Source organism: Oreochromis aureus, linkage group 12 (assembly GCF_013358895.1).
Source record: "Oreochromis aureus strain Israel breed Guangdong linkage group 12, ZZ_aureus, whole genome shotgun sequence".
Lineage (NCBI taxonomy): Eukaryota > Metazoa > Chordata > Actinopteri > Cichliformes > Cichlidae > Oreochromis > Oreochromis aureus.
In genome coordinates, this window is record NC_052953.1 from 7,476,258 (window position 1) to 7,498,620 (window position 22,363).

At 41.2% G+C, this 22,363-nt stretch overlaps 1 protein-coding gene across 3 annotated transcripts in view; it reads left to right on the plus strand.

The window, feature by feature from the left end:
• Window positions 1-22,363, plus strand: part of kremen1 (kringle containing transmembrane protein 1) — a 65,404-nt gene that overhangs the window by 6,611 nt on the left and 36,430 nt on the right. For all 3 annotated transcript variants that reach the window (XM_039621148.1, XM_039621149.1, XM_039621150.1), the window contains exon 2: window positions 18,897-19,059. In XM_039621148.1, coding sequence (XP_039477082.1) covers window positions 18,897-19,059 — 163 coding nt within the window. The remainder of the gene's footprint in view (window positions 1-18,896; window positions 19,060-22,363) is intronic.

Genomic DNA, 22,363 nt, shown 5'->3' on the forward strand with positions numbered 1-22,363 from the left:
CAGTGTCCGGCAGCCTCGCCTCTGTCAGTGCGCCCCAGGGTGGCTGTGGCTACAACGTAGCTTGCCATCACCAGTGTGTGAATGTGTGTGTGAATGGGTGAATGACTGGATATGTAAAGCGCTTTGGGGTCCTTAGGGACTAGAAAAGCGCTGTATAAATACAGGCCATTTACATTTGTGCAAATTAATTGCATACTGTGTGGTCAAATGTTTGTGTTGGAGGTTTTTCCCATCTTTGTTGTGGTCAGTATTGAGGTCATTACTCAAAAAAGTGGTTATAACACATATTACACAGAACACTTTTCTTAAAAGTAATGTAGTACATTACTTCCAGGAGAGGGTGAGTTGTTATACTACGTGTTACATTACTTTCTTGTTACTGTATAAATTGACCTTAAATAATTACCATTTAACTTTTTAAACCTATAGGCTATCGTCCCACACACCAACACAAATCCATATCTAATGAGGACACACACAGGATCTTTCTCGTAATTCAATTCAATTCAATTCAATTTTATTTATATAGCGCCAAATCACAACAGCAGTCGCCTCAAGGCGCTTTTTATTATACAGTAGATACAGAGAAAAACCCAACAATCATATGACCCCCTATGAGCAAGCACTTTGGCGACAGTGGGAAGGAAAAACTCCCTTTTAAAAGGAAGAAACCTCCAGCAGAACCAGGCTCAGGGAGGGGCGGGGCCATCTGCTGCGACCGGTTGGGGTGAGAGAAAGAAAACAGGATGAAAGACATGCTGTGGAAGAGAGACAGAGATTAATAACAGATATGATTTAATGCAGAGAGGTCTATTAACACATAGTGAGTGAGAAAGGTGACTGGAAAGGACAAACTCATCATGCATCATGGGAATCCCCCGGCAGCCTACGTCTATTGCAGCATAACTAAGGGAGGATTCAGGGTCACCTGGTGTAGTATTACATAAAGGATTTTTTTACAAAGCAATGATGAAAACCATCAAAAAGAGACTTAAAAGCGATCGCCACAGTGATTCTACTTTAGAAACATGAACATGTAGAAACGGTTCTTGGCTAGCTTAGCATTAGCATGCTGTCTGTGCAGGTCCTTGAAAAGAGCCGAAGTTGTCTTAGCAGCATCACTATTGGAACTATTTCTGTCCTGGATGCAGTTTGCACTTTACCATTGTGCTCTCATGCTTTTGTGCAATAAAAATAAAAGTAATAGCTTTATCCACCCTGTGGACTGCCCCGCCATTTTTCTCCTTTAACACACGAACTGAAATCAACTGATTGTAGCGAGAACCCATAAGCTGGATTGATAGACAAGCAGACTAACAATTCCAAGAAATTGGACTACTGAGACTTCTCGATTCCCATCCCTAATAATATGTCAAGTCTTTGAGATTCAAACAACTTGTCGTAATCTAGAAACACTTTAACTTCCCAAGCATGTCTACCCCTGTGTAGTAATGCTCACTAAACTTGAAGAAGCAGTGAATTTTATAGAAAAACTATAATTATTAATGACTTGTCTGCAAATTTCACACTTGGAGTCTTTGTTTAACACCCCTAATTTAGTTGGTCAGCAGCAGCAGCATTTAATTGTAGATTAAATAGCAACTCCACAAGGACTTCTTGTCATTGCTAGATTAAAAGAACAGGTTCCAGTTTGAATTTAATTAAATTTATGATTAAACAGTTATTAAGTTCATAAAATAAAAAAAAGACAAAAAAATAAAAATGGTCATCATAGATGGTTAGCGCTTAACATAACATCTTTAAATCACTTGTTTTTCTAAAGTCTGAAACCAAAAGACATTTAATTTAATGACAGAAAAGGATTGTCCAATTTAATTTAATTTCAGCTCTGTGTGTGTGTGTGTGTGTGTGTGTGTGTGTGTGTGTGTGTGTGTGGGAGTGAGTGAAGTTTAACTGTGAAGCAGCTGTTACCATCTGGAGTCTCTATAAACTTTCAGTGTTTCTGCTTAAGAGTTTAAAGGGGCCATGTCAAGTGTCAAACCAAGAGGTGCCATGTTTCTCTCTCCCAACTACACCCACACTCATATAAACACACATATAGATAACCACAAGTGTATGCATACACAGCACACTGGATGCCTCCAATCATCATCTCTCCCTCTTTCACCCAGTCAACATCCTCAATCTTTCTTGACTTACTCTTCTTACAGCTCGTCCACGCAGCCTATACAGTTTATGACTGGGCTCCATCAACCTTTGTAACCCTCGAGACAGCGTAATCTTGGTGAGTGTGTGTGAAGGAGCGATGCTCTGAATCGTTTGCCTCAGAGAGATAATAACAGGCCATCCTCAGCCATTTGAAGAATCACGAGCTTGTGTTGGCAGAGGTGATCGCAGTGAAGCATTGATTTGAGGGGAGACAGTGGGTTCTTAAAGAGTTTAACATAAGGACTAAATCCTGAGTGCCCAGAGTGGGGAGTGTCAGGGAGCATTATGGGAAGTGGGAGCATGGAGTCTGGGTCTCAGATGTGGGGGCTGCGGTTCCCCCTGCTTTTCCGGTTCAAAGATGGAGATGGAAACCTCTCCTCCCCTGGTGAGCTTCTGTGCAGAACATTCTGACGCACACACACAAAAACCACTCGTGCAGATTTGTGTTACTGTACTGGGTGTGTGTGTGTGTGTGTGTGTGAGGGAGAGAGAGAGAGAAAAAGAGAGAGAGATGATTAAGGATGTGATCATGTGTAGCAGCAAGAGGAAGTTTTTGAGTTATTTAAAAATCCTTTGTCCTTTCCAGCCTTTGGAGTTGTGAAAACAACCAGCAATAATCAATATTTTACACAGTAATGGCAGATTAAATAGAATGATTTACTCACACTGATCATTTACAAAGAATTAGCACCCACTTTTGCAGACAAGGAAATGTTTGACTCCAGCACAGCCCCACGGATTTATTTATTTTTTTTATTTATTTTTTTTTTTAATTGCAGAGATTATCGCAAAATTATAGGTGCAGCTTGTCTGTATTTGTGTGTGTGAGAGAATTATTATGAAAAGAAAGCGAAACTAATTCCAACTGACCTATTTGAGCTAATACTAGGCAAGGATGCAAGAAGGGGGGGGGCTGCCAAACCGTTTTAGTCTGGGTTTTGCTGTATCTCCAAAATACTTTTCCAAATGAAAGATTTGTAATTACAGTAATATGTGAGCTAACCTGGGATCAACAGTACTGAGACAGAGATCTTAGTTTGTCACATTAGCTCTTGAGCCTCAAACACAGTGCAGCTAAAGAGACATTACTTTATTTAATAGTTACTTATTGCCATATTATGTCCAGTGGCCAGACTGGTCTCCCATTCCACAGTAACCCCAGCCATGATGGTCAGATACTTGCTAAAATTAATACTGAATCCACCAGATGTGGTGCTAGGTGAGTGTATATATATATATGTATATATATACGTAGCTTTATAACACTCTAGCTAATCTGTTAGATTTATGCTTCTATCTTGGAGAACAGGCACAAGATGTTGTTTGGTTTAGAGTTATCGTGCATAACATCATCCATTTCTTTTGACAGATTATTTGCTGCTGAGAACAGTGCCTCATCTTTTAAAATTTATTTTGTAACACTTTGAGTGAATAATTCAATGTGACATTTATTAGCCTACCTCAGTATTTTACACTGACTCTGTTTGGATTAACGTATAGCATTCTTCCTAAGAGGAAAGGCAAGCTTTGGAGCTGCTGCACATTTTTATATGACTTTTGAAATAACATAGGCCTTTGCATTTCCCTTCAAGGACATGCAAAAGTGGTTGCATCAGTCACAGGACAGAACAATCTACTGGAGAGACACATGGTGGCTTCTGCTGCCTTTTCTCTCATCACTCATTGAAATGATGAGTAAGCCAATGTCCCTAAACGATTTGTACACTTTTTAAACACTCTTTTTGTGTCTTTTGGGCAGTTTGTCCTTGTTGTTTTCAAAGTATACTCAGGCACTCTGTCTCCTTTTAATGTTATGTGGATGCATAATGAGTCAAAAAGTACATAAGGGGACATAATAAATCTTTAATGCAATGCCCACAATACAAGTTTAGCAAAGCAACAAAATCAAAAGTACATGCACTGACTTCATCTGGCACTGGGACCTTTTAGCAAAATGCTTAAATGCTACTCTGCACTAAACGAGTAATGGATTTACTAGCCTATGGGCACTAAGACAAGCAGTCCCCACTCAAACTGGTCATATGTGATTGTAGATGGACAGTGATTTTCCTATAAAGAAAGAAATATCAGGGATATTTTTGCAGTGAAGAAATTAAATGCACTGCTCTTCATTTTTTCATGACATTTGATTGTCAGCTAATGAAATGGTTGTGAACTGACATCCACACCGCATCCACTCTATGTACATAGCTTAGTACCGCCATACGCCCTTTATGTAAATATGGACAACATTTTTTAAGCCATCATTAAGTCTACTTACTTTTACTGTTCACTTCATTTTTACTTTTCTTTGTTTTTTTTTTTATCATGTATAAATTCCTGCACTCACTCTATCTATCTATCTATCTATCTATCTATCTATCTATCTATCTATCTATCTATCTATCTATCTATCTATCTATCTATCTATCTATCTATCTATCTATCCCTCCATTGTGTTTTGCATGGTGAATTTGCATGTCTGGACTGTCAGAGCAATGACCTCTCAGCCCTCCAATATGAGCTTTGTAAGTCTTTGCCATGATCAGCTCAGTGTCCAGTTCAGTAGCATAAGAAAGAGACTTCAGATGGAGAGGTCAGGAGTTTAAATCACCTTGTTAATGCATATACTTTCTCAGTTTTCTCTTAACAGAAAATGTTTTGCTTTATGTTTTTCTAACAGATAAAATGATAATGAAAGGCAACTCTTAAACACAAACCTTCCCTTGCTAGAAAATCCAATATTGGCATCCAAGTAATGTCCAAGAAGCATACCCAGAAGATTGCCAGGCTACATCTCTGATGTCTGTACATCGTTCACTTTGGAACTATTTTTTTTAGCCAAGAGAACATGTTCAGTTATTTGGAATTATTGGCAAGTGGATGTACCCAAATGATGCAATCAGAACAAGGACACTGCAGCCACTGAATTAACCAGCAGGTGATTAAAGTGCACGTCCTGCAGAATGTGTTGGTGAAAAACAAGCAACCAAGGCTAGCTTATTTAGCAAGTTATGAGCAGTAACGTGTTAGCTTACAACTGCAGCTACGCTACATTCAGTAATGATACAAACAAAAACCTCAGCTTTTGCAATAGATTGCTGCACCATTCAGCATTAGTGTTTTGCAAACTAATTAGTATTGAAGAAGTGTTGTCTTAAGATGCGCTTCAGGAGGCAAAGTATCAACATTTTTTTAAAAAAAAGAAAACTCACCCAGAATATGTTGGACTTGGACTCAGAGAGAAATGATATATTCACCATTCAGCTCTAAATCACATACTGAACAGCTTTACAATTTAAAATTTAAAAACTAGTTCCTCCCTTCACGTGTAATGTCTAATCTCAAAAAAAAAAAAAAAAAACACCAAATAGTGTTGTACATTTGTAGACTGTCCAAAATAAAAAAAATCGTTTTGGTTCAAGCTGTTATAATTTAATTTATTCTTACATTTTAATTTTAACTGACCAAGCAGTCACTTAAAAGGTACACTGGTGTTGTCGATCTTCATAACCCAGAAAATTGAGCTTTCTAACTTGTGTTATTGTTCAACACAATTTGGAATCACACAAATGAATTCGTATTAGCGATTTGATGATTAGCATCATTGCAAATTATGATCTTATCTTAACCTTGGCCTAGCTATGCTGCCTGAACCAAAGCAAACAAGAAATAAAAGTGAAACAAAAACAAAAAGAATAAAAACATGATCATAGAGGATATACAAAAGAGTCCTTTACTTATATAGCATTCAAGCAGGACGTTTTTAAAGTGTTTTCTAAGATTCACACAAATACTGATGCACTTTGAAGGATGCATCAGGGGCAATTCAGGGTTTGGTATCTTGCCCAAGGATACTTAGGCATGCAAACTGGGGGAATCAGGGACTGATCCACCAGTGGACGACCTGCTCTACCACCTGAACCACAGCTGCCTCAATGTCACTTGAATGTTGGGTGTTTTTGATAACGCCTCCTTTGTTTTTTGGAGTTTTTTTCAGAAGAACCAAATAATTGATTAGTTGGGGGATTTGTTGTAAATTTTAACCGTAAGGTAGATCGCAATAAATATTTACACCAGCTCACTGGTGATGGTAGATGAGAAGAAAGAAGAATTCACATTTACTTTGAAGCCACACATAGAGCCCAGAAAGTCTGAGTTTGCACTTCTTAGCACACACATACTCAGCCTGTCTTGACTTGTGAAGACAGGTCAAAATTTTGAAGAATTCCTTCATTTACTTGGCAAAAACTAAGGTGAATCTGACTCATAGTTTGGAACATGTTACAAATGTGTGCTTCTGTGACAAGTTGCTGCTCATGTAGTTCCTGCTGACCTCTGGGTGGTGCCCTGCAAAGGTCAAGTTGTGGGTGATACCCTTGTTCTTCAGTGCCAAGGGACTGGATCGCCTGTAAAACCACTAACCACTAAGAGAGAGAAACAGAGAAGAAACAGACCCGGTTATTATAAACACAATCATGCTTATTATCGTGCCACTCTGATTCTCGTCCTGTCGTGTTCAAAGGCTTACATTCCTTTGATCGAAGTACCTCAGTGTGTGTCGTTCCTCAGTCACTCCACTTCTCTTATTAAGCTTCTGCTGAGTGAAGCTCTTTCATTTCTCTTGCACCCTGTGCAAATCACCACCTGCTCCGGCGGTTGGCCGGGTGACCCATCATGCAAAACACCCAGACTTGTTCCAGCATCAGGATTTATGATGGCAAGGGAGGTACATGGATAACCCTCACCCCCCACAGGTGACAAGGCGTGACAGATGCAGCAGTCATGTTAATCACAAACTGTCCCCAAACAAAGTGCTGAGAGGTTGAGTGTGTCACCCCAGTCCCTGATCCACGGAGGCGGTCCTGTGAGACAACATGGAATTAAGTTGTCAAGTTCCTGCTGGCTGTACACAACTGTCAGGCTTTAAAGAGATAAACAATGTTTAGGTGGGAGAGTGCACTCATGTGGTCAGAGTACTGGTTTGTGAGGTTTTGTTGCTCAAAGGTCAGTTGAGACCAGTCAGAGTATTTTGCTGAATGGCTGTGACATGTTGGTTTTGGACTGTGAAAAGTGCTACCTTATTCTTTCATAACTCCCTTCCTCAAAGTGTCTGGATTGTTCTCCAAGTTGTCTTTCTTCGTCTCTTGCAACTGATTCACGTCTCCTCCCATTTTAATGCTATTATGCATGAGCCGTGTTGCCTGGCCGCGTCGTGTGCCTTGACATTTGCGTATGCATGAGGAGGCCCGCTCCAGTCAATGCAGAGTGACATTCTCCCTCAGCTTTGCTGGTGCTCTCTGCTGCAGTCAGAGCCCATCAGCTGGAACACACTCCAGGGCAAGAGGGTAAATCAAATACTCAGAAAACAGTAATGAAATACTATAGAGCCTTATGTTCTATGAATTCTATTAACTCTCAAACAAACAATTGTTTTCATTATCAAAGCTCAGTTTAATTCACAGAGAATGGAATTATAAAGGAGATTTAAGGCCCCGGGGAGGAAGTGGCTGATGCATGAAAACATTACACAAAATATAACTTTCTGCCACAAAGCTGGATTTATATTATAATGACGTGAAGTGAGCGTTATCAGCTCTGGCCGTGCTGATAGAATAGAAGTGCAGCTTTGCTATCATCTAACAGCTTTCATTGGCTGATGTATTGTTTCCGCATTTCAAGGAGAACCGGGGATAAAAACTATTAGCCTTTGGTTTGATTTATTTTGGTTATGGCCCAGAACCATACCGACCAGCTTCCTGTCTCGGTATTTGTCTTTTTCAACATACTATTAATACGACTCTGACATAGTATGATTAAGGTAAATTAGCTGTTTTTCTTTCTTTGAATCAAACGTGTTCCAAACGTCTTTCCAGTGATAGGCTGGGTGTTTTTTGCAAAAAATCTCCACAGGCTGAGTTTCAAAGCAACCATGTATTTTTGTGGTGTCACATGCAGTTTGGAGTTTTGAGAAGCGTAACCAAGAACATAACGGGAGGATATTGAATTGCTACTGTGTGAGACATGACCTGTCCGGCGAACTTTAGTTCTTTTTATACTGTAGTTATGGTTGGGCCAGGGCCACTGAGGTCTGTGTTCTACTGCGGTAGAGTAATGGAAACCACTTTAAATAAATGGAGCGTAATTTTGCTGCTCAGCCTCGGGGTCTGGTTTGTGTCCAGCTGCAGTAGTTTGTGGCCGAAGAGGCAAATTTTCACCTTTCTCCCCTTTGCAGGAAACGCCCACAGCAAGTGACGATTTGACAAGGCCGAGCAAGTGGACATGGCTAAGTGGACAGAGCAAACATTTGGACAAGTGAAGGGAGCAAGCATAGCTAAGCAGACTGAAAACAAAGGAACAAAGCCAGCAGTGGACAGAGCTAAGAAGCCATGACAGGGAATCTGGGAGTGCAGAACAGAAGCTGGGAAACATGAAACGTGTGGTCTTTTTAGGAATATGGAAATAAATTAACACAAGCCGTGAAGCTCTGATATTAGATAACCCCATGAAAAGTAGTCCCACCCCAATGCTTTGAGAATGTGAGATTTTTGCGTTCAAAAATCTTAATATATACATTCTAACAAACAGACAAAAATTATTTACACTCTCTACAAAAAATGGCCTTTTAATCCAAGACATATTATAAGGTTAGGGTTCTTCTTGTTCATCGTAGGTTACCTGAGCTTCAAAAGTTCAAGGACTTCACTTTAAAAGTGCAGAGGAACATCTCTGTCCACCGTTTTCACAAACCGCCATTGTCCCTCAAGCCGTGGAGCCGATCATATACCATTGCACTGCCTTTCAAAGAGGCTTCGAGTAAAAAGGGATGTAACCCAAGTCGCCAGGAGGCCCCGATTTAGTTGTCTGTCCTGCAGCAAAGGTGAATACAGCTCTCAGAGGTGAACACAAAACGGGCTGGGTCTGCAGTAGCCTACGTGGCACCAGCCCACGACCCACACCGACCGAGGAGTGGTCACACTTGGCCGATGCCATGAAACAAAATCCACTGGCCCTCAATAGATCCTACGTAATGAATCCCATTCTTAGGGAGGCCGGTGGGATGCCCCCTGTCTGTTACCAGAGCCATCTGGTTCCCAGTACTCCTGCTCTTCCCACAGCCGCACCAACCACAATGAAAAAGATCGCTTTCACAGTCAAGATCAGGAACTGGAGACGTGGCTAGTTAAAAGGGGGCTGATGTTGAACATTGCGGTCCCCACTGTAGCAGTCCATTGTGCTCTTGTTATTGTGTCCTTCTAAGTGCACTCAATTGCGGTCTGACAGCGTTTTGTGATTTCATGCGGTGGAAATGTGCTTTATTAATTCTCCGACCTGGTCACACAGGCAAGATAATTACACGAGAAAGATTTAAACAAGTCAAGCAAAATCAAAAGTCAACTCAAATAAAGGTGTCCTTTGGCGAGGTAATTGTTCTGAGGCCTAAAACGGGCAGTACTTGCACCAGTGTAGCAAGGGATTAGCGCAAAATGTCCTGAGTAGGCTGTAGAAGATGTTCTCTTCAATGTAAAAACATTTAAAGTGTAAAAAATCTAAACATGACGAAGAATGTTGAAGGAAAAGTCCAGGTCCTCCATCTGTAGTTTACAAAGATAGAAAAAACAAACACGCCGAGGCCTTTATTCATATGTGTTTACCACTCTGCAAATGAGCATGTTGGAGATTCATTGAATACAGATGGGTGCATGTTTGCGCTCCACACATGGAGTCTGTTAATCCACCAGTGTAAACAAGAAGTAAAAGTTGCCCAAACCTCAGTATTCAGTATAGATTATGTCCATTTTGTCCACGCTGGCATCCTCGAGTAAGCTCCTTGTTGTCCGCAGTTTCCAAAGCACGAACGAAATCCAGTTTTTGTCTGTTTTAGCTACATATAATGACAACATGTGGTCCTAAGCTTCACTCAAACACTAGATTAACTTAAGCCCAATTTCCAGTAACCATGTTGTTCCATTTCTGGAGGCCACACTTACTGAATATCTACACTAAGTGGCAGACAACATATTTTGTTTTCTACTTTTCAGAGCAATAAAATGAAGCATTTTGACAGCTCATTATCCATTTGGGTGAGCTTTAAAACAAAAACATTGTGTCTATAATTGCAGCTTCTTCAATATGAGAACTATTTTCTTTTCTGGAGGTTTTTTTTGTTTCATATCAAAGCAGGACTTGGAGTTAGCGAATCTTTCTTGGAATTTAGAGATTTTTCTGACTAATCTGTTACTTTAAGAATAATTATATAGAAAATAAATGAAAGAAACAAAGCACAATAAACATTGAATAAATGACCCAGTTATTCAGATGTGACAAATGTCCTTAGCTTATAAAGTCTTTTATTGGCAAGAAGAAAAGGCTTGTTTCAGATATTATGTAATAATACTATATAATAATATCAAACTACTAGAAAAAAATAGAGACAATAACCACCTGTTTAGCTACTCTGGTCTCTCAGCTTTATCTGAAACAGATATGAAATATCCCTCCCCGCTTACTGGCATCGATTTCTACAGTCCCCAAATTAAATTTTTGTGTCATGTATGACTGCTGGCAACAAAAATGTTCCACAACAGGAAATGACCAATCAAAACAGTAGAGCAGAAATCTGTAAACTCTCTTCAAAGCAGAAACAAGTAAGTGTTCTGCCAGAAGAAAGCTGGATACTGTCCTAAAAAAGTTCTTCAAAACATAAGGGGATCCAGCTTCCTCTTGCTTTATGTCCCGATTCACTCAACGAGAGATCAGTAAACATTCTGTTTTAATAATGATGTCTGTTAAGGATAAACAGGAAAATGGGCTGTGTTTTTGATCTGGTTTCGCAGTTGTTTTTTTTCCATTTGGTGTTTTTGGGTTTTTGCATTAGCCAGGCCCTGTCACATTGATCCCTCTCCCTGAACCTGAGACATTTATTTATCCGAGTCAGACCTCGTCTTCTCTGGACCCTGTAATCACACAGGACCTCTGAGAGTGTGTGTGTTGGGGGATCACTAATGGCTGCACACAAATCCCTGCAACAGCTCTGACAGAACCTCAGCTCAAACAAAAACCACATATAATTTACATTCCTCGGATACCAGGTAACCTGAGCACAAACAGGACGATCGAAAACAGGTGTGTTTAGAGGCAACCCTCCCCATATTCCTTCAAGGTTCACCTTTCTTTCAGGTGTAGTCATCTGGCTTTCATGTTACCTTAAGGTGGCATACCTTACAGTGCAAAAGGTATCCCCAAATCATACTTATATATTTTCTGACTCTTTGCGCTCTTTATTAAACTAGATTGTTTTGGTGTTTTAAAGTTATAATTATATGTTATATATATGTAGAGGTCTCTGCTTTCTGTTGAATAAAATATAAAAACAGATGGTACTTGCTTTTTGGAGCTAAAAAAAATACCTATGAAAAATTCAGCAGCAGTATCTCTTTGCACAAATCATGCCCCAGTTATTTAAAGAAATCCACAAACCTTGTTTTGAGAAAATTTCTACAGGAACTGTTTTCTTTCTCTTGTCTATATTATCCAGATAAAAGAAGCATGGAATCAGCTAACAATACATCTCAACCAAGAGGGATGCCTTAGTCTGCCATGGATAGGTGAACGATACCTCAGATTAGATCAGATTAGCAGCTCAGTTTAATTAGTTTAAATACAAATTTAGTGCCAAAACAATCACAACAACAACAACAATAAGCTTTTTCAAAATATGAATTTTTAGGCCTAATCTAAAAAGTAGAGAGGGTTTCTGTCTCCAGAATCCCAACTGGAAACTGGTTCTGTGCAGAAGAGGGACCTGAAAGTTGACGAGTCTGCCTCCCATTCTACTTTTATGTGCCCTAAGAACCACAAGCACTCTGTAGTCTGATAGCAAAGGGCTCTGTTGGGTTGATATGGCACTATGAATCCATTAATATAAGATAGGGCCTAATTATTCAGGATGTATATAAGGATTTCATGGTTTGTGGCTTTTGTGCAACTGCGTCATAATTTCTGGAAAGAGATTATGCTCATTTTTTCTTTTTTTTTAAGCACAACTAATCACGTGCCATAGCCGTAGATGGTCAGCACTAAGGCCAGAGGACTTGAATTCGGGGTAAACTGGCTCTTTAATGAGCTGAAGCCGCACTGGCCGCAAAGCTTACACAGTGTTACTGCAAACCGATTACTGCCTTTGAAAGATTGGCCTATTGTGAGCAGAGGCGTTAGGGAATTGACAGACGTGCACTCAAACATGCAAACATGTTAGCTCACACACACACACATGCACACCCTCAGTGGGCGATATCTACAGTACAGCGATGAGTGGGTGAGAATGGCATCGCCACAATGACACTGGCCCTACCACTGAAGGAACAAAGGAGCCTGTGTGCATGTGTGTGTGCAAGTGTGTGTTCGTCCTTCCTTCCCTCCACATCGGATCCATCTTAAAATACTGCGGCTGCTCGACTGATGAAAATTGCTCCCTTTCATTCTTACTGTAAGTGCATGTGGGGGGAAAGTAGGGGTATGGGGGGGAGCGGGAGAGAAGAAGGACTGGAATGATGTGGGTAGGAGCTCAGATTAATGCATGTTTTGTCACTGCATATGTTTATCTGAGCATCTGACAGTACAAGTTGACTGGGAGATCATTTTACCATCCATTTACAGGCAAAACAAAAAGAAGAGAGGGAGCTTAAAATACCCCCATGTGAGTCAAACATGGCCATTAGCAACAGTGAGCCATCATGACTTGAATCACGAGCCGTAGATCCTCTGGTTATCAAAGGCTGCCTGCAACGAGGAACCCATATGGGTCGTGTGTTTTTCTTCATCGAAGGCACGCATTAGAGGGACATATTTTCTCTCCCTTAAGCCCTGCATCAGTTGTTTGTTTGCTGGTAAAGGGCCCCAGCACGCAGCTGCACCACAGAGCTGTTCTGGAATGAGATTTGTACCTTGAAACTCAGACCCCTGGCACTGGGGTGTGTGTTTGCTGTTAATTTTACAAGCCTGGGCTTTGTCAGCCCTGTCTATAACACGGGGAAATGCGAAATAAACCAAGTGTTCACTTCACTGGTGCAGTGGAGAAGAAGAAGAAAATTAGAGCCTGGGTTAACTATCTGTGGTATCATAAAAGCAGTCTTTGTCCCACCCTGATTTACTCTGTGTTTGCCTGTCTGTTTTTCTCTCTTCTTTCTTTTCTGCTTAATTTTGCTTCCCTTGCCATCGCTCTGTCTTTCACAATCCTTCCTGCTGTCTCAGTGCTCTGCTCTAATTTGCAGTTTCGTTTAATTTAAGATGGATCGATCCCAGACGGCCTAATTGTGCACCTTGGAAAGCTCAGCTTCTCTATCTCTGCTTCCTCTATGTCCTCACTTAAAGTGCCTGCTTTCTTCTGACTGCAGAAGTCATGTTTACTGTGATGTCTGGAGCTGGTTTAGAGCAGGTTCAGTGGCATGTGTTGAGTATGCAGGAGATTTCCCCTTCTGTTTGTTTAACCCTGTAACCCCTGTCTTCTCATTGTATGGAAAGGGAACCAAACTATAGACAAAGTATCGAAGAATAGGCAGTGTTAGAGTAAGTACGTTTTTAATGTTTAGAAATATTGACTCTTTTTTTTTTTTTCTTTTGGCACATGTTGACTGTGATTAGAGGAAACGGTAAGGAAGTCCCTGGGGGAGGTAATTGAATAAAACACCCTATCCACCCTCATGTCAGCCTAGTTGACAGGCTCCTGATCTCACTATTTTGCTAGCAACTTCCCCCAAGGGTTTCAGCGAGACTCCAAATGTCCTTTACGTCACTGACAGAGTTTGTAGCCCATCCGTCACTCCCTGAACGTCTGCCAAGTGAAACTCAAAATCGTCCCACATAGTTCCATCCTTGTTCATTTCCAGAGCCAAAGCTAACCTCGTCAGTCTGTGCTGTATTTTATCAGATATTATTTTGGCCTCTACAGGAAACCCTGAAAAGACGGATGCTTTATCTTCTTCACTAAGTTTGTTGATTGATTTTTTTCAAAATTACTTTAGACATAACACTAAGTTAGGGGGCCACTGAGTAGATTGTGGTAAAAAAAAAAAATATACTTGTATGCTTTCCTTTTTTTTGCCTCAAGCAACTTCAAACAAAGGGGATTTTGGCAGAACCCACCAGCAGATTACACTCTTTCCATTACAGAACTAAATAATAGGGGCTGCACAAAAATGAGATGGGGCCGCGTTTTATAGGTGCTACCCAGAAACTTTGGCAGGGAGTCCTGTGGGGCTGTGGCTACTGTGGTAGTGAACACGGGGGGTGGTGCATTGGCGGGTTTTTTGCAGGAAAAGTGGTGGTGGAGGCTATTTTAGGAGTGAATGAGCTTTTGGTTTATGACCTGGTTATCTGAGGCTACAACCTATGAGAAAAGCAAGGAATGAAAAGGGGGACTGTAAATACCATTTAGAAGTCATTGTCTGCAGATTTACCTACTTAGAGGCATCTGTTCTCATCGCTTTGCTTTTTTTCTTTGCACTTGCATTGACCCTTGCATGAGGGTGCTTTTAAAAGAAAACCCTCTGAAGCAAGGAGGTGAGGTGTGGTCCATTAACCGCTGAGCTGCCTCCTCTTAGAAGTCAATGACTTCTCCGAAGCATCTTCCAACTTCATTAAAGCAGCTGTACTTAACGTGCGACTGTCTGTGAAACCTGCAGAGTCAATTTGCCTTTCTGTGATCTTCTGAAATTTACATGTGGATTGCGGATGCTGTTGTACAAAAGGGGAACCACACTTGTGTTAGCACCAGCTGTCCCCTCTGAAAAGAACTCTGTAACCCCATACATCTGGCCCAGTTTGGCCAACATTAATGGCCACCAGTGCAATGCACTGTATTAATCATGTGTCATTTCTGTCATCTTTGTTTGCAGACTTTGAAACAAAACTTTGAAACATTGCACACATTCTGCGGGCTGCCTCCAGTTTTTGAGTCTTTGTTAGTGCCTGAACAAATTGGTTTTAGTCCGTAATACTGTACATGCTTACTTCTATCATAAACTCATTTTGTGTAATGTTGTTATAGGGGAAATGTTGCTCACGCAGTAAGCCTGTTTTGCTGTCCCCTGAGTCCAAAGCATGTAATAAAGATGGAAGGAAGCTCTTTATGTCAGCCCTCTGTGAGGAAGCAGTTGTCTGTAATTATCGCTGCTTTTCATCCCTCCTAGCAAACACAACAAATAAGTGCTCTCGTGTGACCGGGCAACATGTTTCAGAGAAACTATTTGTTTGTTTGTGTTCTTGAGATCACATGACCACAGCCCCATACTGTTTTTGTTGCTTTTCTCACCCATCTTTTTGGAGCATCAAGTGGATTTCGAGTTGCAATGTGGAAAGCATTAGCCTCAAATCCCAGCAAATATAATAACAGGGTGATTAGTTCTCTCTCTCAGTGATTTTCTCCAGTTTGTGTCTTTTTTTTTTGCCTCTCGTTGCTGGGGTGGTGCTGTATTTTGTGAGCACAGGGCTTGGTCAAGGGCGAGTCCTCCTCTTCCCTTTCCCGGACTTTTTCTATTTGTAGATCTGCATGTATTTTATTGGAGTTTTTTCCCCCCATTTTCTCTCGCTTTTATGCGGTGGTGGTTCTGTTTCCCATCACAGTCTATGATGAAACCACAAGAAAGCCTGGGGCCTTGTGACGAGAGCGCAACAGTTGCTTGGTGACAAGTAAGAGGGTGTGAGGAAAGGGCTGGGTGTGTTTGGAGGGGAGTGGGCCTGAAGTGGCGATGAGCCAATCAGTGGATGAGCTCTTCCTTTTCTGGAGGACAAGGATAAAGGGTCCATACCTACGCCGTTCCAATGCAAAATTGGCCTTTTCTCTTTAGTGTGATAGATGTGTGGGCATCCGCAGGGCTTTTAAATGGGCCATTCATCTTTACGATGGCCTCACTTATCTCAGAGTCCTTGCAGATCTGTTACTTCCCATTCCCACCACAAGCAAATGATGCCTCGAAACCACATGGATCAACCCCCTACCCTCCCACCCCCATCTCTGTAACAGTGGCAAAACGCTGCCATATTTACCCTCTCATCCTGGAAAGCTAACTTGGCCACAGCGGTGCGGGATGTTTGCCAGCGGCAACCCATTCCAAGCGGACCATGTGCAGACAAGCAATGCTTCATCCTGAAACTCAAGAGGAAAGTTTCCTGAAGGAGGAGAAGAGAGAGAGAGATGGAAGACATTTGCAAAGTCATTTGGCTCTTTCTTTTTGATACAGTGCATTGAGCAGCTCTGCATGCAGCCAAGTTCGGTCAGTTTAATGCCCACTCTGTTTGAGGAGAAGATATTTGAAGGACGTGAGCTCATTTGGGATGCAGTCGGTTGCCCTGTCCCTCCTGATGTTATCCTCTTTGACTTGTGGAGTAACAGCCATGATTGCTTTTGGGGAGCAGTGACTCATAATTGCACTCGTCCTGCTGCCAAAGTCTCAGAAGCAGTGTTTCCCTGTCTTTTTGTTGCCATGACTGCCAACATCCAAAAAATTGTAAATACAACATAAAATCATCATATGAGTCCCATTTTACCAAATGAGGATACGTTACATTAAGAATAATTATCAAGATAAGTGTTGAAGCAGAGCAGCCAGCATTAATCCTGATAAAAAGACCAAAGTCCCTATAAACTCTGCATCTGTTTGCAGGTGCATCTTTTGAGACCTGAGAAGTGAGTATTATTTAATATGCCTCGTCTGTCCTCTGGATGTCAGCCTGATGATAACTTGTTTCCTCCACTCATCTCATAGCTCCCCTATGTAAGGTTGGCAAGTGCATGACCCCCACTGAAACACCATTAAGCTGTTTTTCCAATTTTATGGAGTCGTGTTCTGCCTCGGCCGCTCTCAGGTGGATTTACGATCTGCTGGTTGATATCCTTGCATGCCAAGACAGTATTAATTTGCTAAGAGAGAGGGGAGCCATTTACAGACAATAGAGTGGCATCATAATTGCAGGAACCTGACACCCTGCAGCTCCTTGCTGCTGTTGAACTGCTGTCAGCCAGACGATGAATAGCTGATAAGCTTGACTGAACAACACAGCCGAAACAACTTTAATTAAAATCAACTTTGGCTGACGCACTGAGAGCAGTCGGGGCCGCTGATTTACTCTAAATTAAGTGTTAGCACTACTTTGTGGTGGATGCAAGAAGCTGGAATTCATGTTTGCGTGCAAACTAACTGCTGTAAATATCGCACAGCATGCTGCAGAGTATGGGAAGCTAATTATAAAAGATATGAAACTTTAACAACACTTAGTTTGAGTGTAAGAAACTTAATCGTACATTTATTTACCGCTTCACGTGTACCAATAACACACAGAGGGTTAACTTGGGAGTTCATTGATCTACCACAGAAAATAACTTTTTATCAGTGCTGCCCAGCTCTCCTTATCTGTGCAACTAGCTCAGAGAACCAGCAAAGAGCGAACCTGGCAACTGACCACAGAAGTCACGTTTAAAGTCTGTGAGGGTAAAGCATCCCCAAAGAAATGCTTATCTGTGTGAGTTGAAAGAGAATGACAGAAAAGCAACGGCAGTGAAGAAGCGAGTAGACGATAGCGAGAGAGCAGAACAGATGACAGCACACCAGAGAGGAAGTTGGGAAACTTTGGATTGAAAAGAGAATATGAAAGAGCCTTGGAGCACAGCTGGCTCACCAAGGGGTATAATGACTGTCATATTGCAGTGCATTAGGTCATACTCAGCCCAGACAGCTTAGTTTGATAAAAGGGGCCGGTCATTGGCGAACCACATACATAGCAACAAGACCCCATGGAGACGAGCCAAACAACAAAGTATTGTTTGCTCCTCATTAATGTTTGACTGACAGGCAAGAAGTGAAACTGTTGTGATATTTATGTGATATTCTTCTTTGTGGAAATGTCAACTTGTTGCTCTTGCAGCATCTTTTGCACCTACTGTTTGCACAAAAATGAATGCCATACCTGTACACTGAAAAGCCTGCTTTGATCCCCACTTATTAAAGAGAACGGGTTTCCTGATCTATCAGCCGTTCAAGTAATGAGCATTTACGTCATCTGTAATCAAAACAGTCACATAATAAATTAATATTTTCCATTGTAATGCAATCAAAAGAGGAATTCAGTTGTAGCTGTTAAAGCTCCTTTGACAGGATCCCCCCCGAGGCTCACTGTGATGAGCGGTGATAGCTCATCATCGTTCCATCAGCCGTTGTTTATTTGAATTCCCTTTTCAGGGAAGAAAAGCTCTCTACCAGCCATTGTTTGCCTTGGGAACCCGGCTTTCTCTTTTTTTCTCACTCTCAGCCAGATGGTTGTTATACACTTCCTGAAAATTCAATCCATATTTGCTTTTGCTACATATCTGCAGGGTCTTTTCTTTATGCTCGTCTGTTTGCATTAATTGAAACAATGTTGTCATTGATCTCGCTTTAAGATTTTTTTGGCCAGAGTTTAAAATGTATGGAGCCTGGGCAAAGAATATAATTATTCCAAACTTTTCGTCTATAATCATTCCAAAGACATTAAAAAAATTTAATAGCACAAGTAAATTTCACAGTCCAGATTCTCAATAAAGCAGGACACATGTGTGGCTGAGTTTTACGCGCCTGTTTAAAAGCTTTCTCCAAGTGTTTGATTTTCATCTTAATACATGGCTAATTCCTTACTGCAAACATTAGAGGCTGCTTTATGATCATAGTTCACGTTCTCTCTCTCTCTTTTTACAGAGTGTTACACGGCCAACGGAGAAGACTACAGGGGCTTCCAGAACCAGACCAGCCTGCATGGGGGTAAACCTTGCCTTTTCTGGAATGAGACCTTCCAGCACCCTTACAACACCCTCAAATACCCGAATGGAGAAGGAGGTCTGGGCAGCCATAACTACTGCAGGTGAATATTTTACTTTCCACAGAACCATGGAGCCATAACTTTAATTTCAGTGGTCACTGGGACATAAAAACTGCAGATTCACCAACAAGACCCAATGAAAAATCCCTCAAAAGTTGGTTGATTTTACCTCAAATTTGAAGTTTATATAGCTTTTACAGTAAGTTGGTCATCTGCTGTACATGTGCACAGTTTCACAACATAAAAGCTTCGTTCGTGACGCAATCCAGAACAGTATCTGTGTTCAACTCAACAGAGCACTGAGCAAATGTTGTGCTAATTCACATTGTGGGTAACAAGAAAAAGTTGAAAAGTAAATTTTTACAAGATTAATGACATGTTTGCCACCATCCACACAGCTGAAACGGTCATAAACCGCAACTGTGTATAATAGTTGATTGAGTCTTTGAAGTCATGGGTGGGATAAACACAACGTTTATCATTTCAAAATTCTCCTATATATCTATATTTATGATGGTGTCTGTGATTTTATGATTATTTGTGACCATTTAAAGCATTTTTACACTACAAGCCACCTTCTCCCATTCACTCACACATTCATAAATGGATTTATTTCAAGTGCCTTTGCAACACAGTCACATGCTGATAGACCTCAGATTGGGAAAACATTGTGGCACGAGGACTGGAGATGCAGGGTGTTGGAACACTGCTGGGATGATGCTGTTCTCATGAGAACAATCAGACTGGTTTATTTTATTTATTTATTCTGTACGAGGGAGCAAAGACATTCAAAATTTAGTTCATTTACTGTCCGATCTAACTGTGTCTCCATTCTCATGTGCAACTCTTTAGTGTAACGTCTGAAAAATAAAACACTGCTATCTGTTAATGCATAGAATTAAGAACTTAAACTTCAGTATATCACAAGATACATATGTGAGTAAAAAGCCTGAAGGAAAGGGATGTGCACAGTCGAATTTGTCTTCTTTCTTATCTCTTTGCTCACAAGCGCTCAGATTTCACATTTTCAATAGTATTTAGTTAGAAGAGAGTGGCATTGTTGTTTTCATCACAGAATATGAAGCTGCCGCCAGCAGCTGTCAGCTTGCTAACTGGGCTTAACACAAAGACTGGTAACAGGTGGAAACAAGTGGCCTGCCTCTGAGCAAAGGTAGCAAAAACCACTAATGAACACGTTGTATTCTGTTTGTTTCATCCTTACAAAACCGAAGCTCATGACCAGTAATTTCCTAGCCGGGAACCACTGCTCCAAAACTGTTTCTGTTCAACCTTTTTTCTTTTTGTACCTTTGTTACTCTAAATCCAGGATGGAATCACTTCCCTCAGAGGTCACACTCACCTCAAAGTGACCTGTGCATCCATAAATTCATATAAGTGATTAATAAATAAGGTCTGATTTCACAAATGCAGTTTCTGATCTTTTGTTGACAAGGATTTCAGCGTCTAGATGTAGAGCTAAGGGCAAATGTTCATTTAGGCATTTCTCTGCAAGCTTCACTCGTTTCCACACACAGCCTTTTGAGCAAGCTTTACTGGCGGTTGCCTGGAAGAATAACAAATTTTTCCCTCATGCTGTTTGTTGTAAAGCAATCTTCTTTTGTGTTGCAGATCCATCAGATTTACCACAAAGTCCTAAGCTGTGGCTCACAGTTTAAGCCTGCCAATTATATAAGCACTTATCTTGTTTTTGTTTATGATGATGATGATCATTTGTTATTGATTAGTAGCGCCTTAGAAAGTTTCTTTTCAATACTGCTGTTTGAGGGAGCTTTGAACTTCGTGGACAAAGCACTTGACTTTGTGAATAATTTAGAGTCATGTTGTTGTTGTCTTGCAAAGGGTTTAAACACCAGGGACCAGCTAAGACATTTGCCTCTGAATATTTTATATGTAGTACCAGAGGAGAACGTTTAGCCCTGTCATCGCAAGGACGCAAACACGCCCGAAGAGTTTGTGTAAGCAAATCTCTATTCCTCATCCCTGGAATGTGAAGGGACACGGTGGCTTTGGGTGTCTAGCAAGCCCTTTCTCTCCGTCAGTCACACTCCAAGTACAACTGTCAGTATTGCATGCACAACTGTCAAACTTGTGTATTTTCAGGGAGCCACACTCATTCGTGAGTCAGTTCGAATTCGCAGAGACGTCCAGAACAGTGGCTTGGCCCGGATCGCCCGGCCATAAGAAACAGAACACCCCTTCCTCCTCCTCCTCCTGGGCCCAAAGCCTCTGAAACATTTCTCTATGTCATGGTTGTAAACTCATAACGGAACAATGCTTTCAAGTGGCACTGGACAGATTTGTTTTTACTTCAGCTGGATGGGAATTCGGAAGATTTATGAGCAGGATACATGCAGAGGATGGAGAAAAGCTTTCCTCCGTATTAGAAGCGCATTATGTCCAACACACCATTCAAAATGGACATCTTCATTTTTTGGATTTGGCTGTTTTCTTGGCCCCTGACGCAGTAAGCAGATTTTCTAACTCACTGATAGCACGTAGCTTTGCTTCACTCACGACAGAGGGATTTCTGTCACTTAGGGCTGTAGCAACAACCGTTTCCAGACTTTTTCAGAGACCCTCCTTGTAAGGAGTCACCCATCAGCATTGCTATGGGATGCAAAGTGGCCTGTTCATTGTGGAAAGATGAGGGATGGCATTTTTGTCTGTACAAGGTCAAGCATTTGTGAATGTCTGTGCATGTTGTTGACTGCAAATGTTATGAACATACCCGCAGAAGAGGGAGTTATCCCACTGCATAAAAATGTGTAATGCTTGATTTGTTTGATCACAGAAAGCTGGCTCATGAGATGGATTTTTCCAGCCATGTGGGAAAGTGTCTTGGACATTGTTGCCCAATTTGAATTGTAAATCTCCTTATTTGCATGTGGTGCATCTTGCAATTCAAATTGTTTCCAGTGTTTCTTTAACCCCCTTTAACCTTCAGATGCTTTCTCATCTCCCTGCCCTACCCATGTTTGTCTCTCCTCTAAGGTTTAGATTTTTGTCGACGGTTCTGGCTTGAAAACAAAGAGGTGGTAATCCTTGGACAAAAGGAGAAGTACCAGCAGGAAAATGGAGTAAAATGAGGAGAGCCAGGGAAATGTTGGCATGTCTGACTGTTAGGCCAATTGTAGTGTTAAGAGGTGAGAATTGAAGCCAGGGCCCAGGTGGAAAGTGTGAATCCAGGAATCATCACACATCTTAATTTTAACACACAGCTCCAAGCGAATATCAAGTGTTGTGAAGCAGAGAAGTAGAGGATTACAAACTGACTTTTAGTCCCATCATTGGCGTTTTTTCTGGTAGTGATTTATTGGAGAGGGCA